We start from the raw sequence: 19,460 nt of genomic DNA, 5'->3' as shown, positions 1-19,460 counted from the left end.
GAACTAATGCTTTCTTTTCTTTCGTCTTCTTTTCTCCAAAAAGAATATGTGGCGAGATTAAGCCGCATGCCGACGTATCTGAGAAATCTCAGATTATAAATGCATCGTAATTATACTGACGATTCGGCACGTCCCAGAGCTACTCCGCTCCATCCGAAAACAACAGAACATAATTTACATCTGAAGAAAAAAATAAAAGTAGGGAGGAAAAAAAAAATAATCCGTGGAAAGATAAAAACAAACACATACAAATATATAATATATATCTTCTTAAAAATGGATTCTCTCTATGTATATGTTCGTGGCCAAAAACTGATGTACAAAGTTCTTGCGCCTGTTATTTCAGACTTTGTTACTAGCATCGATTATTGTTTTTTTTTTTGTTTTGTTTTTTAAATTGCATCTATGTATGGTTACTTTTTACTCAACCTTTTTTTCCTTTATTTTCGGACACAAACCGGCTTCGAAATTTCCTGTTACAATGTGATTAAAAACATGCAGCTGAAACGTAATGGAGAGAAAACGCGCTATGATGAGAAAATGTTGAGAGAGAGACGACGGGGAGGCAGAAGGAGCGAGGGGAAATCTACACACAGGATCGTTGTGGTGTTAGTTTGTGTGGTGTTGCAGTAAGCTCATTACATCCTGGTTGCAAGCGTTCATAGTGATGCAATCAATCATTCTCAGGAATCAGCGTTGGTTGATTTTTTTTTTTTTTTTTTTGCCTGTATGTCACTGGAGAAATGAAACACACTCTCCTGACCCTTTTTCTTTCCTTTTTTTTTTTCAGTTTCCATTTTTCTCTTTTCACTCTGCAAATCACAGGCTGTTAGGGGCAGAGGGGGACATTGAGGCTGATCTGAAGAGGGTTGTGTGTTTTTGGAGATAAGGGATCTACAATTTTGTTGTTTACATGTTCCGATTGACAGGCGTGACATAATTGCGTGGGAACATGCCTGTCTGGCCGTGGCATGCACCTTTCCACCAGTTAGGATCGGAGTTGTCAAGGACCTGGATGAAATCACCACGACGGAACCCCAACTCTCCATCCTCCTGAGGGTCAAAGTCAAACAGGGCCTGCACATATGTGGGGTGCTGCACAAACAACAACAAGAAACAAACAAAAAAACAGTTGCATGAGTTATAAAATCACTGAAAATTCTCTACATGCGAGTAACTCAAATATAAACAGGTCATTTGGGTCAATGGTGGAACTTGAAGTTCTTGCTGAATTACCTGAGGCACCTGCTCGATGTCACGTAGAAAGATCTGTTGGTTTCGAGAGACGGAGGTTGAACGGTGATAATCCACCAGCTCGTTGAGGGAGTTGAACTTTACAACCCACAAAAAGTATTTTCCTGCCCCATCACGCAACACCTTGAAGTGCTGCACGTCATTGCCGAACCTGCAGAAACATAATGAGAGTGTGAGTGAGAAAGAGAGAAGAGACATTTTTTTACACGCCCCCCCCAGAACCTCCAACCCCAAATCCCCCGCTCCCCACACACACACCAAGAAATCTAATTTTTTCATCATAATATATATATAGATAAACTTGACCGTTTTACTTCCATAACATGTGAGTGCTGAGTGTATAGATGTTCCTTTCAAATCACAGTGACAACCAGGAAACATGTCAAAACACTATCACTGCTAATCAGGCAAATGATACCTTTGCCCGTAATGGAAGAAAACAATGACTGTGTTCCTTTAAGAAGGCGACACATCAGACGTTATCTCCAACGCCCCAGTTATAGTGCCATAATATATCTAGCAATAAAATGTATTCAAAGGTGGACTGTGGATTGATCTCATCCTGGAACACAGAAATAGACCCAGAATCTCTCCCTTCCTCCAGCTAATCATGTGTGGTGGTGGGAGTAAATGAGGTAAATACACCGATAACTATCAATAGTTGCTTTGCATATGAAACTGCACAGAAAATGGCAGAACAATTGAAGCAGCGACACAGACGAGCACGCTGATGAAACAGAGGTACACTAAATGAACAACTGTTTGTGGATACGTGAGCAGAAGATTCATATATACATTTTCAACATCCTATTTCTGTTCTAACACCACCTACACTACTGGGAAAGTTTTGGATGGTAGTTGTGGAGATTCTGCTCAAAGGGTGTTAGTAAAGTCAGGTACTGATGTAGGTGAGGTGAGGAGGCCTGAGGTGCAGTCAGATTTCTGCTCCCAAAGGTGTTTCTGCTTCCAATAGGGTGGAGGTCAGAGCTCTGTAGCAGCCCACTCAAGATCTTTTATTCCAACCCATGTAAACGATATCTTGATAGGGCTGACTTTGTGCACAGAGGCATTTTCATGCTGGAACATGTTTGTTCCAAATGATAGAACAATTCCATATTCAAAAGACGTCCTATACAGTTGTTTGCCTCCATCTTTGTGGTAACAGTTTGGAAAAGAACCACATCTGGCTGGAAAATCCCAATACATCTTTTCCATGTTCATTGGTACATGTAGCTTAAAACCCAGACTGAAAGCTTGGTTGTGGGGAAAAGTTTATGCTGGGAGAAGTGACCACTAGAGGTCAGCTAAACGCCTACATGCCTCCTGTACAATACAATCTATTTTAAATAATTGTTAAAAAGGTTTTTAGGTAAATATACTTCATATGCAAATATCCAATTAAAATACACAAATCATTCCATTTAAACTATGTATTTAAATAAACATGCATAGACCTTTAACATCTGTGTCAAAAGTATTCGTTTAGCAATCAAGTGCAAATTTCATGCACCCACAATTAATTGAGGCATCACAAGATTTCACAAAGTGCACTCTGTTTAATAATGAAGCTGGTAAGACAGAATCCAGCGGCCACTTGGAAAGAACTGACCTGAAGACGTAAGAACAACAATTACACAGAGAACAATATGCAATGAACTGCACCACAGTCGCGTCCATTCTAAAACCGCACGCATGACGACAAAAAAAAGAAAAAAAAAAAAAAAAGAAATCAGAACAATCTACCCTGACAAACCAGACAAAACAAAAACTGAATGTTTTGGCAATAATTCATAATGTTTAAAAAAAAAATGCACGGCTGTATGTCTGCTCCCAAGAACAACATTCTCACAATGAAGTATGAGAATCATATGGGCTTGGTTCTGTGCAAACGCCACCACGGCATTACATTTCAGCAAAGGAAACATGATTGGAGCGACGCACTGGAGGATTTTAAAACGGAAAATCTGTCAGTGGGTCCCTCGTAACCCTGCAAAACCCGAGACAATTTGCTGAGAATAATGGCCCAAAATTGAACCACAATGCTGCAAAAACCAAATTACTTCTGACAGTAAATGCCATGAAGCCATAAGTGCTAACAATGGCTTCACAATAAACAATGTTTGTAATTATGGTGTCTGAAATGCTTCCTACTCATCAGATTGCTTAAAAAAAAAAAAAACATGTTTACAATACATATTGTTTTGCTTATATTTATAAGTACACAAATCAAAAGCATGTGTGTGTATGTTTATATTTGCACTAGAAGGTTATTAACAAAAAAAAGGATAATTTTTACTCATTGTATGTATGCCAAGGCTTTGGTGAAAGACAGAGACAAACATGCATCTATATGAGTGGCCACCATCTGTAAAAGCACCAAACAATTCAATTTATAGCAGAAACGATTCCTTGAGTAACTTGAGTAATTAGATTACAAAAATGCACCAAGGCACATAATTTAACTCATTTAGTCCATTTAACTACACACGAAGCACTGTGTTTCCCCACGGACCGTTATTACTGATGCACCACCGGCTGAACTCTGGAGCGCTCTGACAGGTAAACACTATTGAAACCCGTTTCCACCACAATAAACAGGTTTTTATTTGGCTAATTCCAACTTAATTTCTTGCAATAGTCAACTTTTTTTTTGCCAATCAGGCAAACTAAGCCTCTGATTCCCAGAGAGAACTAACAATCAGCTCTGGAGGCGACAGATGAAGCAGAGGAGCCTCGTTCATACACCAACAGCTTCAAACTTCAGGCCGACAACATGGTTACCGGTGGATGTTTACAAGAAATAAAGTCAGAATTGTGAGAAATAAAGTCGAAATTACGATTAAGAGAAAAAATTTAGAATTAAGCAAACTTTTTTTTGAATGTGCCAAATTAGGCTTCCATAAAACACAGAAGATTCGGCCGAATGAAATACAGAGTAAGAGAGAAAACAGAGGGGAGGAGAAGATTCAGGTGAAAGGAAACGCCAGAAAGTTTCCAAAGTTTGGGATAATTTCAAACTAAAACAAAGAAAACAGTACAGTGTGGTTACCTTTCTTAAAAGCTATTTTAAATAGATTTTTATTTAAAACAATTTTTTTTATTTACATATTTGCATTTTGATGCAATATAGCAATTAAATGCACTACATTTTTCTAAAAAGGAAACAAATTACAATATATATATATATAAAAATAAAAATGCCACATAGCAAGAGAGAAGAAAAATAAAAAATAAAAGAAAAAGAAATGAATAAACTAAATGAGGATAAGAAGGAGGTGTAAAATATCCAGTATGGTGGAGTATAAGCTCCGGCATGTTCACTCACTTCACAGACAGGGAGAAATCTCCTGGCGCACTCTCGCTCTCTCTGATAAGGAACGCTCCGTCATGCCTCTGTTTGTTCAGCAGCTCCTCTGCTCTCACCCGAGGAATCCTCCCGAAGAACCACCTAAATGTACACACACACACACACACACACACACACACACACACACACACACACACACAGAAAAAAAAGACATTTAACTGCCATATTAATCAAAACAATTACAAATCGGATCATGAGTTCTGAGTAAAAATCAGGGTGACCAAATTGAAAAAGAATGTGGGGCTTCAGTAGAAAACCTACAGCTCCACTTAAGTGACTGATTCCAAAAACAATTCTGTTGTACTGTTGATTGTCAGCATCTGGACCAGACTTATGCTGATATTAGACTGTAGGTAGGAGGGATATAAAAAACAAAAAAAAACAAAAAAAACAAAAAAAAACCCTTTGTGAGTTTTCTTTTCCAATTCATTTACTCTACGGTGCGATGAGGAAGTGGTTGTGCAATCTTGCAGGACAGCTGTCTGCATGCCATTTCACGTATTTGCATCGAAGGAGCGATACGGGACACACTGGCACCGCTGAGAGCATGCCAGTGCAATACAGACAGTTCCATAAAATGCAGCTGTCCTGCCATAGCCGCTCCCTTTCCTCTGCCTGAGATTGGCACAGTCGTGCAAAAACATACAAATGGCTGACTAGCAGAGGAAAAAACCTCCGCCCCCGTGCCCATCTTCCTGGAGAAAACTGGATGCCTATGACGCCAATATTCAAAGTCTGTATGTAAATGTGAGCTGGTGGAAATCACTTCGGTGTTTTATTATTTTTTTTTAAAGCTTCATCATGCGAAGATTACAGTCACATTAACGCAAGAATAGCAGCTTTTCAAAATGCTTTTAAGCCTTAATCTGTGTTAGTGAACTCTCAGCTCATGCTTAAGATGCAATTAGAGCAGGGATGTCAAATATATGGGCCTCTGAGCCACAAGAAGCCTGATAAAAGTCAAACAAATGAACCCCAGAATCCTTTTCCATATTTATTTTCTGGATCGTAACTAAACTTGAAAAGATTGAAAGATCCAAAAAACGAGTAAGTGTTATTCCAAGAAATAATTCAATACCATTTTATTTGTATAGCACTTTTAACAATTGACATTTATTTCAAAGCAGATTTACAAAGATAAATAATGTATATGAATTTATGTTAGTGCTGAAAGAGCAAGTAACTCTGGTACTAAGAAATTAAAAAAAACAATATGCAATTCTTCATTAGCAAACTAAGACCTAGCAAACAAGCTAATGTTGTGGTTTAAAGTCAAGTCTATTTCTATAGCGCTTTTCACAACAGACATTGTCTCAAAGCGGCTTTACAGAATTTAAGAGTTAAAGTGAGCAATGTGTATTTATCCCTGATGAGCAGCCATGGCAACTTTCACAACAATAGCACTGAAAACTTTTGAAAACATTTATTTGTCTTTCAGACAAATGCTGATGTATTAATATTAAAATGTTGGTCACTGAAATGTTTTTCTGATTAACTGTACCAGGAAAAAAAAAAAACAGCCAGTGTGTTTTTGAAAGTGCACAAAGTTTACCCGAGACCACTGATACATTAAGGGTTAAGGTTTGTCACACCAGATACTGACATGGTGTAGATGAATGATAAAGAGAAAAACTACTGCACTGAATAGCAAAGTTTTACTGTCAGAAACACTTCATTGCATTATATTGGAGGTCATAATGTACAGTATCTCACAAAAGTGAGTATACCCCTCACATTTCAGCAGCCATATTACTGTAATGTTCCCAAAGGACAATAATGTAGAAATAAAACTTGGATATATTTTAGAGCAGTTAATGTGTAAATAGCTGGCAACAAAAGTGAGTGCACCCTAAGTGACAACAGCTGTACATAGTGTAAGCATGCAAAGCCACAGTCCTATTCAACATGTTCACATTTTCATCTGCTCGACAGGGCCATACAAATTTGAGTATTTTGTATTAGAGCAGTTAAAATGTATTGCTTTGTGTACAATTCTCTCATACTGCCCACTGGCTCTTCAACATTACACCTCATGACAAAGAAATCTGAGGATTTGAGAATTAAAATTGTTGCTATAAGAAGATCGGTACTGAAACTGAGTTACAGTGCAGTGGTTAGGGTCATACAGAGGTTTTCCACTCTGAACAGACCATGCAAGGGTTGATCAGAAAAGTTGAGTCCACATGCTGTGAGTCAGGTGCAGAAGGTTGCTTGAGAGGTTTAGAGGTTGTAGAAGTGGAAGGTCCACTTGTCAGTGCTCAGACCATACACAAAAAGCAGAACATGATGCCCTCCATTTCGAAACTTTTCCAACATAATAACAACCCTCAAAAACACGGCCAGGATGACAACTACCTTGCTTTAGGCTCAGCTGAAGGTGAATGGAGTGGTCAAATATGTCTCCAGACCTGAACCCTGTTGAACACCTGTGGGGATCCTCAAGCGGAAGGTGATGAAGCTCCATGTGTCTAACATCCAGCAGCTCAGTGATGTAATTATGGAAAAAGGATCCCAGCAACAACCTGTACAGTTCTGGTTAATTCCACGCCCAGGAGGATTAAGGCAGTGCTGGATAACAATCTTGCTTACACAAAATATCGACACTTTGGACACAGTTTTGACATGTTCACTCAGGGTGTACCATTAGAGCAAAACAAGTTTATCTTGGTCTCATCAGACCACAGGACATGGTTCCAGTAATTAATACTCTTGGACAGGTTGTCTTCTGCAAATTGTTTGCAGGCTTTCTTGTAAGTCAGCTTCAGAGGAGGCTTCCTCCTTTCTTCATGGTCTGAGCACCGACAAGCAGACCGTCCGCTTCTGCAACCTCTAAAGCAATTCAGCGTGTGCAACTGATGAAGAGCATGGGGACTTGACTTCTTTAATGGACCCTTGTGAGGTCTGTTCAGATTGGAACCCGTCTTAGGAATCCCCTGTATGACCCTGGCCACTGTACTGTAACTGCGTTCCAGGGTGTTACCGATCTTCTTATAGCCCAGGCCCTCTTTGTGGAGAACAACAATTCTAATTCTCAAATCCTCAAGAGAGTTCTTTGCCATGAGGTGCCATGTTGAGGTCAGTATGAGAGAATTTTACTCAGAAGTCACGAAATTTTAACTGCTCTAATTAAAGATACAGACAGACCCATGAACATAATGAATAGAACATGCACGGTTACACGACGTATAGGGATCTCTTTCAGGGTGTACTCACGTATGTTGCCAGTTATTTTGACAATAATGGCAATAATAGCAATAATGGCTGCACATTGACTACTCTAAATTATATCCAAGTTTCATTTATATAGTATTGTCCCTTGAGAACAATAACAGTGATTATAAAAAAAAAATAAAATAAAATAAAAAACCCACAGATGTTTACCTGTTGCAAATACTGCCATCTGGATGTTCTATATATTAAAAGCTGCTGCTTAATGTGATCATTTAAGCTAACAATCGTTCCTGCTGGAGCGTTCAGTGCCGTGCAAAGAGTACACAGGACACAGCCTTTAGATTGCTTAGACAATGGGGACACGGCTTGTGTCACTTTTAATAATAATTAAAAATGAGTCCTGACTAACGAACAACAGGATGCTGTAAAGAAGACGTGTGAAACACACCTTGTATAAGAGCGAAACCATCATGCCGCCCATTAATAATATAAAACACATACGTTTCTAAAGGCTGTGGTTTGGCGCTGCTTGGATCTTTACTGTGAATCGCGAATCTCACAATGCACTCACTGGAGATATTTAGACCTGGCTCAGCGACATTAAATGATTTTCAGCTCCAGCGATGGGGGCGAAAGGAGACGGAACGGCTGTGCGGGTTGTACTTACGGGTGTGCTTTCATTTCTATGTAATTCTTGGGGATGAAGCCATCTTTGCCGTTCAGCTCCGCCTTGTACCAGTTCTGGTCACATTCTTCATTTAATACCTGCAGGTATTACAACAAACGTAATACTGATTAGTTACATGCTTATAAAGCATACAGTAGCATCTGCAAGTCTAGAAACAGAATGAAACCAGAGAGCAATGTGTGAGAGAATCAACCATTTAAAAATCAGCCATGCACTCAGCTGTGAACACACACGGGTGCGGTGTATCTGTTGGATGCATGGGTTACCATGGACCCGTTGATAGAGCGTACACAGAATGTCGAATTTGCATGCGTTATTCCAGTTTGTGTCTTTAAACACTGCGGGCAGACTAGAGGTTTCGCAATTTGGGCACATCAATCTAAAACATTTATTAATGTAGCTTTCTTTGTAATGATAAGTCTGTAAAAACTCCCCATCATATGTTCACTTCTGTATGACAATCTTATGACATTATGATGAGACTAATAAGACTGGTTTGGCTTTTGGTTAAACCACCAGGGTGCAGATTTACATATTGAAAATTTGTAAATATTTATTCATCAGAATAAAAGTGACTTATCCAAATAAGAACACCAAACCTTTATTTTGCGCTGTTAATCATAAAACACTGTACACGCCAAATACTCTATTGCAATTGGAGTATATTTTTTGTAAAAAAAAAAAAGAAAAAAAAAAAGATTGATTAATACATTTTCAAAACACTGTTAATCATGCCCACAGTAACCCAGCTCTGAAATTAACTATGCTACATTTTATAAATAAACGACCATTACACTGGCATTTCCTTTTTCTTTATCACGCAAATGACACTAGTAAAACCGCTTAATTTATTTATAAACATGTCAATGACCATTATAACTAGAACAATATCCGTCAACAGTGTGAATTTATTGCTACAACAGACAACATTTTGTATTTCCTTTTAATGTTTGAGTGGTTCTTTTAGCATTTGGACCAAAATACTTTTCAAAAAGAAATACAATTTTTTTGCAACCACTTTGTACTATAGGGTCTGTAATGTAATGCCTCCTGAACTACAAGAGCTGCTCATGTGAAGGGGTGTGAAGTTGAAACTCTGATTATCACCAAGCAGCTTACAATGGAGGAAACAAAGAAGACATGGAAAGGTGAGACTACTGGCTTAACCACACGCAGCTCCAAATACACCCAAATGATGACAACATTTAACAATTGTTAACACTTCAACACTCCACAAACCATAACAGACTACAACATGCATCAGAACCCTAAAGGCCAGAGATAGAACACCTTGTACAAGAAGAGGCCACAGTGCTGTACAGAGGTTTTCCCCCTTAAATTCCAACACTCTATAGAGTCATTCTTTTAGCACATACTATGACATGACATCTTGAGGTTCTGAAAACTGCTTTTCTATTCTCCAGAAACACACACACACCTGAATAAACGTTTCAAGTGCTTTGCCACCTCACTTGCTGTCAATGCTAGGAAATACAAAAACACATATCTATCTATCATACATACATACATACATACATACTATATAATATATATATATATACACATATATACACACACACACACACACACACACACACACACACACACACACACACACACATACATATTTCCCTCATCACTGTACATTGTTTCTGCATATGCTGAAGGCTGAAATGTCTATTTTCGAGCTGGGACAATTCCATTTGTTGGCACATGGTAGCAGCGTCTTGTTTATCCCCAATTACAAACAAAGAGAAAGTTGTAATCAAGTCAACACACAAATCTTGACCACATGCCCTGAAACACAACGATTCTTGTAATGAAACAAGAGTCATGGTAGTTCAGTGGTGAAGGGTCTTTACCACTGAACTACCATGACTCTTCAGTGGTGAAGGGTCTTTACGCTCTGACTGACAAAAAGCCTATTAATGATTTCTGAGACTCGTCATACAGAGAACATGCTTCTACTTCTGGTGGGAGAAGACTGTAAAGGTATAGACACCACAAATTTGGTTTCACCTTGACTAGACTCCCACTCGAACACAGGAAACCTGCTCAAAATCTCCCTTGCGGCAAGTTAAAAAAAAACTTATAATAATTTTTTTTTTAAAACCTGTTCTCAGTAAAGTATATAATTCAATCATGTACATCACAACTTGTATTTGGTCATAGTGAGACAAATTTTCTACATTTGCCGCATCGGGCAGAGCACTTAATTGGCAGCGCGTTACAACTCCATCAAATACATATTCTTGTGTTTCTACAAACAGGTCCAGCTCTGACTATTACTAGCAACTCAAAATTCCATTAGAGGAGAATAACTCCTGATATACACAGAGTGAGGATACTTACAAACTGATCCTAGGAAAACACAAAGTAAGAAAAACTACAAAACTGATTAAAGCTTTTTCACTCCGTATATTTCAGACCATCGTAAAGCTTTGCTCACATGCCAACCTGAAACTTAAATATCACCGCTGCAGCACACTGCATTTACTACACAGCAACTTAATCAGCACTGCATTCGCTTCCTGTTTATACAACTGACTAGAAATGTTATTACCCGATTTTAAATTCTATACACAAAAAGAGCAGCAACGTTCTGGAACATTAACATTAAATATTTCTCAGGCTTTAAAGCTTGTTTGTTTTATATTCATTTGTACACTTGTACCATTTTCATCTTTGCATCATGTTCTACTTTATTAGATGTTCTGAGTTTTTCCAGTGGATATTTTTTATTAGATTTACTCATTTTTAATCGTATCTTAATATTTGTTGAGGACAGATGTAAAGTGACAAGCATTCTGAGGTGGGAAGATAAAAACATATCATTTAATCAATTACAGAAAGAAAGGGGAAAAAAAAAACAGTCCTAAAAAGACCAAGCCTGTAGTTGGTGAGCATTTTCCTCAGCCAACAATTCTAATGCAGCTACAGTTTATAGACAAAAGTAGTCGGACACCTGAATCTTCCATATGCCATATGTAGTTCTTCCCCAAATTCTGAGATACAATTGTATGAGATGTCTTCGGCTGCTGTAACATTACATTTTACTTTCATTTGATCAAGAAGATTCATGAAAGATATGGTTTACCACCTTTAGAGCTCCAACCTCAACCCTATTAAACACCTTTGATATGAACTGGAACGCTGACTGCAACCCAGGCCCTACAGCTGTACCTGACTTTACTAATCTCTTTCTAGGTGAATGAGCACACATTTCAACAGCCACACTGCGAAATCCAGTGGAGCATCTTCCTGAATAGTGGATTTAATAATAACAGCAAATAGGGATTAGATGATGGATTGGATGGAACAAAACAAAACATCTTGGCCCAATGTCAACAAACTTTTGTCCCTAAAGTGTGTAAGTGTATACAGTGGTACCTTGACCTACGAGTTTAATTCGTTCCATGGTCGAGCTCGTATCTCAATTTGCTCGCACATCAAATCAGTTTTCCCCATTGAAAATACTTAAAATGGCATTAAACTGTTCTAACCCTCAAAATGACACCCTGTTTTTATGTTTCATGTTATTAAATTAGGAAAATACATTTCTAAATAACAAATTTTGTATAAAAACATAATAGAAAGAGTGTGTAAAGATAAAGTAAGGTTTTATTCAGTGTATTTAACTTGGAGATGAGATAACTTGAGCTAACGAAGACGCTGGCGTAAGGGGGGGCGGTAGAGGAGATAGGCGGAGGAGGATGGAAGACTCGTTTTTTGCTATCACTACTGTACACTACGTATCCCTAAACTTTTAATTTTTTACTTTTTCTTCTTTGCTTATCTTAATTTTCATTACAATCTTCGCTTCGCCATCTAGCAGCAGCGTTTCGAGCTAAAAAAAAAATCGGCAGAGTGACCGCTCGTACCTCAGAAAACTTGTACATTAATGCACTCGTAGGTCAAGGTACCTCTGTATATTAGGGCTGCAACAACTAATCGATAACTTTGCCACTTGTGAAATGGTGGAGAGTCCAGGCTCAACCGCAGGAAAAAGTTTTCATCTCAAGTCATCCAAAGCAATTTGTTTACTTTGGGACAGTTACTTTTATTTATATATATATATATATATATATATATATATATATATATATATATATATATATATATATATATATATGAATGAATATATTTCCAGTGTTGGATTGTTACCATTAATTAAAAATGAAAGCATATTATTACAAATATTCGTTAAGTACCTTGCAATTTATTATCAGCCAAAATTAGATTTCTTATAATCTGCTATCCTTTCTCTTCAACTTCTCACATTAACATGTTCTACTAAAAACAAGAACTCATGACATGTTTGAAACCACCGGCATGATGAGTTTAATTTCTTTTGGGAACTGAAATCACAAATATCGATGAGACATTTGAATCAGAATTTCAATCATGCTGCCTCTGGATCATTTCTGCCAAAAGCTCTGCAAGCTAGAATGTATACATTGTCTGGTTTTAAAACCTGGTGGAAGACACGAAAAGAAGAAAACACGAAAAGAAGAAGCAAGCTTTAATCATCACGAATGTGCACAGTAAAATTCCTTTATTTGCATAAAACAGCTTGTTCAGAAAAAGAGGTCAAAGTGTAGGGGCAGCAATGACCTCATGGAGGAGGGAGGTTCCAGGGTGTAGTAATACAATAGACATGATGCTTCATGTCATATCACATCACATGACATAGATGTGTCATCTTATGATGTTCATTAATTATACGTTATGAAATAATACTTTTTGAACACCAGGGATCCCAAAACATACAGACGGCAAGGTGGTCATGTGATTTATCCTCCAGTGAAGACCCTGTCAAGATTCTGAATAATCTGCACTTGTGAAATGACCAAGAGTCCAATAACACCAGATTGCAGTGGGCAAGACGTATTTTATGTTATATGGACTATCATATAATGGTTAAATAGCTTTCATAAAATACCAATCGATTTCTTAAGATCAACTGTGAACCTGTACAGCATTTTGTTTTAAATATTTCAAAGCAAATTTTAAATAATTTTTAAGAGATGGTTCAGACAAAAAAAACACTGCACTGGATTGCTTAAACTGAAAAATTCTGAGAATCAAATAAGAACCAGACTTCACCACTGCACCTCTAATAAAGGAAAGAAAAAGATACCAATACACTACTCTATTACATACTATACAGTACAATTCACCACAAACCACATGGACACCAAGGAAACGGCTTTCCTATTCATTTCCAGATCGTTTGATCTCGCTAAGCTGCAATTGCAGAGACAGTTTCTATTTCTGTGCCTCAAGTCAGGGATAATCTCGTCCACAGCTGGTTGGGCCTCCTGCTGCTACCCAGAGCAAAAAAAAAAAAAAAAAAAAAGCCACATCAGGGCATCATGAGGATCAATCATTTGCCAGGATTAGCTAAATCTGCTGAAATGTTTTTACCAGCTGCCATGTTTTAAATTATATTTTTGCCCTAATAAAATCTTGCTTAAAAAAATAATCGTACAGCTGAGACAACGTGCAGCAGAAGCTTAGAACAAAAAAAACTAACAAAATATCATAAAAATCATAAAGTACATAATTGGTACGTCCATTAGAACAGTGAAGACACTTGTATCGTTCACAGCACAGCACCATCAACAGCCCAGCACATGATTGAACAGAAGAACATGCCTCAGTACAGCTGTACACTATAATAAACAGTAGAGGACACTACACAAAGCTTACTATAATTGCTACTCACAATTATAGCCACGCATCACTAACTCCTATAACAATGCTGCGCGTGTTACTACCAGCCTCTCTGCTGTTATATTCATCAGCACGTGGAGAACTTTCTATACAGAACACAAGTACTACAAGGATCGGACACATTTACAGGGTCGAACGCTTACTGGGTCAGTTAAATAAGGGTCTAACTTATAAGCAAACATGGCAAATGGGTGTCTGACCAACCAAGCCCAGGTTACAGCGTCTTTAGCAAAGAACGACATTCTGTGATGAAGCGAAGAGAATTACTTTAAATCAGGGTTTCTGCAGGTTTCAAAGTAAAATTCAAGACTTAAGACCATTAACAAAAATTTAATTTAAGACCGACATCACAGCATCAAAAACACCGTTAAATACATATTTTTTAAGCCAAATATTGCTAAACTTGCACTTCCACATAGCTGATAAATAAAATCCATTTTTATGTCTGTAGCACAAGTCAAGAGAAATTCGTGCCAACAACAGAAAGCTGATTGGATGCTCTGCATTTTGGTCTCATTTGTAGCCGTAATACAGTGAATTATACTTGGAAAGAACAACACCACCACAGAATCTAAGGAACAAAAAGTGCTTTTCGATTCTCAACGGGAACAGTTCGATGAGCAATAGAAGTAGCATTACACAAACATCAGATTATTAAGACACAAGAACTACACTAGACTTTTTAATGCCTAAAATTTAGATTTTTATATTTTAGACTTATTTTTTCCCCCGACTTTTGAAGACCCACTGAAAATCCTGTTAAAAGCCTATTTACAGAGGGTGAGGGTGGATAAAATGAATTAACAAACAATTATTTTTAGTTATTTTACCTGGGACACTTTCAGGGACACCTGACTATGATGTCAAAGGCATGTGGCTGTGCAGAACAAGCGACTACTGTTTAATAACATTATTCTACTGATAATTACCATTACATTTAGTTGTAATATTAGGTTTTGTACAGTAGTTGTCTAATTTGTCTTGTGCATATTTGTGTTAGTGCTGATAAATCAGCAGATAAATCACTTAATAATATATAGGACTCAAAAAAAATACTAAAAGCGACCAAATAACAAATCTTTATGGATACAAAAACTAAATATATTTCTATATACACTACATCAATACAGTCTCAAATGAATTCTGTTCAGAATGCAGCATGAAACAACATTCAAATAAGAACAGTGCAGATTCCTTATGATGACTAATGAACATTTTACTTATGCAAGACCATATGCTCCAACCCAACCCCACCCCCAAGGCCTGGCCTAGTCATGTTCATAACCACCGCCTGAGGTGTCCTGTGCACATCAAGTGACCTCGAACCATTGAAATCTCCAAACATCTGAGGAACAAAGAGCAACCCACAGCAGATCTTTGATTAGAAAAAACAAGACAAAAAAAAAACACCTCGATGGCTACAGTACAGCAATTTAAAGATGTTTCAAACTCATGGTCTGAGTGACTAAGCCTCATTTCACAAACAGGATGTTGGTTTTAACACTATTCTTGGACATCTTCCACAGAAGAGGCTCTTCATAAGCAGCGTCGCCCCCTCGGTCAGATTACTTAAATACAGAATACAAAAACAGGACAAAGTTTAGGTGTAATTTACTGGGAATCACACTTTTCCCCAGTAATCTATGTAGGCAGAGGCTTCACTGGCAAACTGGTCATCAAGACAAACCGACATTATTATTATTATTTGAAATCATTACTCAGAATTCAAGAACATTACAAAACTTTTTAACCAGTTGCAGGAAAATGTACACAGAAGGCCACGTTTCTCAGTCGGAACTTTTCCATTCCACTACACATACATTTATATAAAAATCAACTGATTCTTTCATTTGATCAATCATGAAAAATAAACCAAAGACAAAATAAAAAGGAAGTGGCCCATCATGTGATCAAATGGGGGGGGGGAAGGAGGTCACTAACAAGACACACTCATTTCTTCTCTCTGGTTAAAAAAACCAAAACAAATAAACAATCGAAACTGCTCCTTTTGAGAACAACAAAAAGGATTAGAAGAAATACAGGATGCAAATAAGCTTTAAAAAAAGGGTTTGGAGGGTTTTGTATTCCTTGATCTTTTTTACAGCCTGTTATGATCATTTCGAATGTTATTTATAGCTAAACTGATGCTGACGCCAGTTGTTAAACGGACAGATACCATATTAGGCCTCCTGCATGATATAGTCTATAAAAATGGAGAGAACATGGTTTTTAAAAAATTTATCTAACAGTGTCCAAGCATATAAATAAAGATAAACAGCCCTAAAAGATGGTTAAATTACATCCTGACCAGCAGGAGGCTGTTCATGGAAACAAGCTGCATATGATATGATGATAAGCTGCAATTTGCTATTTAATACGAAGAAAAAGATGACAGAGAAGGAGTGCAATATGCAGCAAGCAAAGCAGAAGGAAAAGGACAAGCAGAAGCATCATGTAAATATCTGTACTGACTGTGAAACCCCAGTGTGATCAGAAAGTTCATCTATTCTAATGACTTTCCCTACATTTGGATTTTACTACATACTTTGCTTACTTAGAATGGATGTAATGTAAATGTTACATTTCCTACTAAATAAGCAGACACCAAAATGTATACAAAGGAATGAAGGAGGAGGTGAGTGAGTGAGTGAGTAAAAGCTGTCAGTGAGAAGTTAATAACCAGGTGGGGGTGAAAACCAATGCTGAAGAACGAGGCTGGAGAAACCCAAACACAATGCCATGACCAACTATTTAAGCAGGTGTAAATAAATGCTTTCAAATGCAGCATCTGTCTCAGCATTTTGCATAACAATACAAGAAATCAAAAATACACACGAGCCATCATAATACAAAGGAATGAAACTGCCACAACCTGCTGGACAAGGAAATGAGAAGAATTATGATCTCAATTCTAAGCCAAAACAATTATTCAGCCCTACAGACTAAGTCATTATTACTTATCGCTTCTAAAGAATAGCGAGCATGTGAGCGAGAGTGTGTGTGTGTGTGTCACTGGCACAGTGCTGTATGCTCATACGTTCATATTGATGAGCTTACGGCCCAGTGAGCACAGCAGGAGGGAGAGCTGCTTTCATCCGTCTCAGCGATAGAGAGTCCACAAAAGAGTGCACACAAACCAAGCAATAAAATATGATTAGAATGGGAAAGTGTATACACACACACACACACACACACACACACACAAGTGAATTGCTCTGTGTAAATCTAGGTAGTTGAAGGACCTTTTTTCAACATGTTACATCCAAAAATCTATGTAATTGAATACATGAACATAGCCAACATAAGGATGACAAAGGACAAAAATAGATGACTATACTGCCAATTGCTAACAAATAAAATCTGATTAGTGTTTACATTTTAAATAAATGCATAAAAGCATTGAAAACAGGAAAAGTGTCTTGTGCATGGATGAAATTTGTGCTGTGAAGTGTTTAGCTAATGGCATGAGAAATCTGTTCTCAATGCTTTCCTATCAAAGTCACACGTGATTTTGCAGATTCTTCAAAAGTGTTAGAGTTTTTCCAGGCCTCACCGCCTCCAGCATCATAATCCAAATCATAATCTTACTTTCTATACAGATACCTGCCTTTGTAAACAAAGAGGCGGTGATGAACAGACGTTTCCTTTACAATAAAACTTGAATAACCACAGAAAACTGTTAGTCTGTGCTGCTGCTGTGCAAAACGCACTGCACCAGTGCAGCCTGGAGCTTTCATTCGTCTTTTTCTGGGTCAATGTGTGATAAAGGGAGGGGGAGAGGAATTAAGAATGTTTGCTAAAGGAAAGGGAGGAAGACTTTAATTAAGAAATCATCGTTCCTGCTGCGTAGTCCCTAAACACACAGCACGTGGAAAAGCTTCCGATCCTGCTGTGGGAATACAGCTTTTCTCACAGCGGGGCTCAGACTGGGATAAGCAGCAGAGATGTGTTTGGACATTCAGGCTGCAGAGAACGCTTCCTAAAGCATAATTACCACTTCTTATTTTAACTATATGGAAAAATTAACTCTGAGGCCTGCCATGATGACATTCTCTTTTTCCTTCCTCTCATCAGGAATTAATCAACATCAAGACCTACGGAGGAGGGCACGAAGCAAGAACGGCTTAAACATGAGTCAGGAGATTTACAGAAAGCTGAATGGATCTCCGGCGGAGAAAACGGCAATTAACCAGAAGGAGAAATCTGAGACGAGGAACATGTGCATGTGAGCAGGACAGCTTACTGAAATACAACAGGGTGGTAAAGTAGGTGGAAAGAGGCATAGGACACACATTTAGAGAACCCAAAAGGAAAGTTCTAGAAGAGTCAAAGAGAGAGTAAGGCTCCATGAAGGCAGGAAGGTGATGGGGGTGGAAGAGGCACCAAACAGGAAGTGAGAACAAAGCAGTATCAAGGGCGGCTGCAAACTTGCACGCGCACATCACACGGTTTACTGCTACATTCACACAATCTCAGTAACGTCAAAAAATTAAATAAAATAAAAAAATAAGACAATGATGCAGAATGCAGTGAGCTATTCCATAAAAGTAATGATGCTTCACAACAGCACTGTCAGCTCAGAGGAAAAATCAGTGAGAGAGAGAATGGGTTTGAAGTGAAGCCAGTCTGATAGAGCCAGACCATGCAGGTAATATTGCTCTGGTTAATAGTGAAATAGGATTGCACACATGCACACACACAAAGCAAACTACCAGCCAATAGGAGAGGGTGGGTGGCAGTCAAATTGTAACTACATTTTAGACAAGGTCACTAATGACTAACCATGCAAGTCCAGAAAATACATCTGTGTAAATTTCCACTTTGTCATTACGCAATGGAAAATGGGAGTATTTGCTTTCCTTGTACTGAGCACGCAATTTAATCCAATCAAACAATTCCAATTTATTTTCCTTTTATTTTTTTTATTTTTTAAAAAGAGACACTCTTGACAACATCAGGATGTAAATCTACGTTAATATGTTACCTGCATATACAGTGAAAACTTCATGCAAACACAGGCCCCTGCTCTAACTGCGCTAAGTACACGAGGACATAGTGCAAACCCAAGGGCATTTTTTTGGACAGTTCAGTTTAAACAGACCAAAAAAAAAAAAAAAAAAAAAAAAAGTTCCTTCTCCTTTTTCGATCTGAGCATGATTCAAAACCACAAGATCTCTGGGCAGAAACTGAGCCTTTAATGAAGCAAGAAAATTACCGCAAGTCGCACACACACACACACACACA

The 19,460-nt window shown here is 37.9% G+C and overlaps 1 protein-coding gene across 3 annotated transcripts in view; it reads right to left on the bottom strand.

Moving 5' to 3' along the window:
• Positions 1–294: 294 nt before the first annotated feature.
• grb2b (growth factor receptor-bound protein 2b) overlaps positions 295–19,460 on the bottom strand; it is a 30,331-nt gene continuing 11,165 nt past the window's right edge. For all 3 annotated transcript variants that reach the window (XM_046866479.1, XM_046866481.1, XM_046866480.1), the window contains exons 3-6: positions 8,460–8,557; positions 4,580–4,702; positions 1,237–1,405; positions 295–1,095 (exon numbers count right to left, since the gene is read on the bottom strand). In XM_046866479.1, coding sequence (XP_046722435.1) covers positions 910–1,095; positions 1,237–1,405; positions 4,580–4,702; positions 8,460–8,557 — 576 coding nt within the window. In that variant the 3' untranslated portion in view covers positions 295–909. The remainder of the gene's footprint in view (positions 1,096–1,236; positions 1,406–4,579; positions 4,703–8,459; positions 8,558–19,460) is intronic.

Source organism: Silurus meridionalis, chromosome 14, assembly GCF_014805685.1.
Source record: "Silurus meridionalis isolate SWU-2019-XX chromosome 14, ASM1480568v1, whole genome shotgun sequence".
Lineage (NCBI taxonomy): Eukaryota > Metazoa > Chordata > Actinopteri > Siluriformes > Siluridae > Silurus > Silurus meridionalis.
Note: the sequence above shows the minus strand (reverse complement) of the source record. Positions and strands in the feature narration are given on the sequence as shown.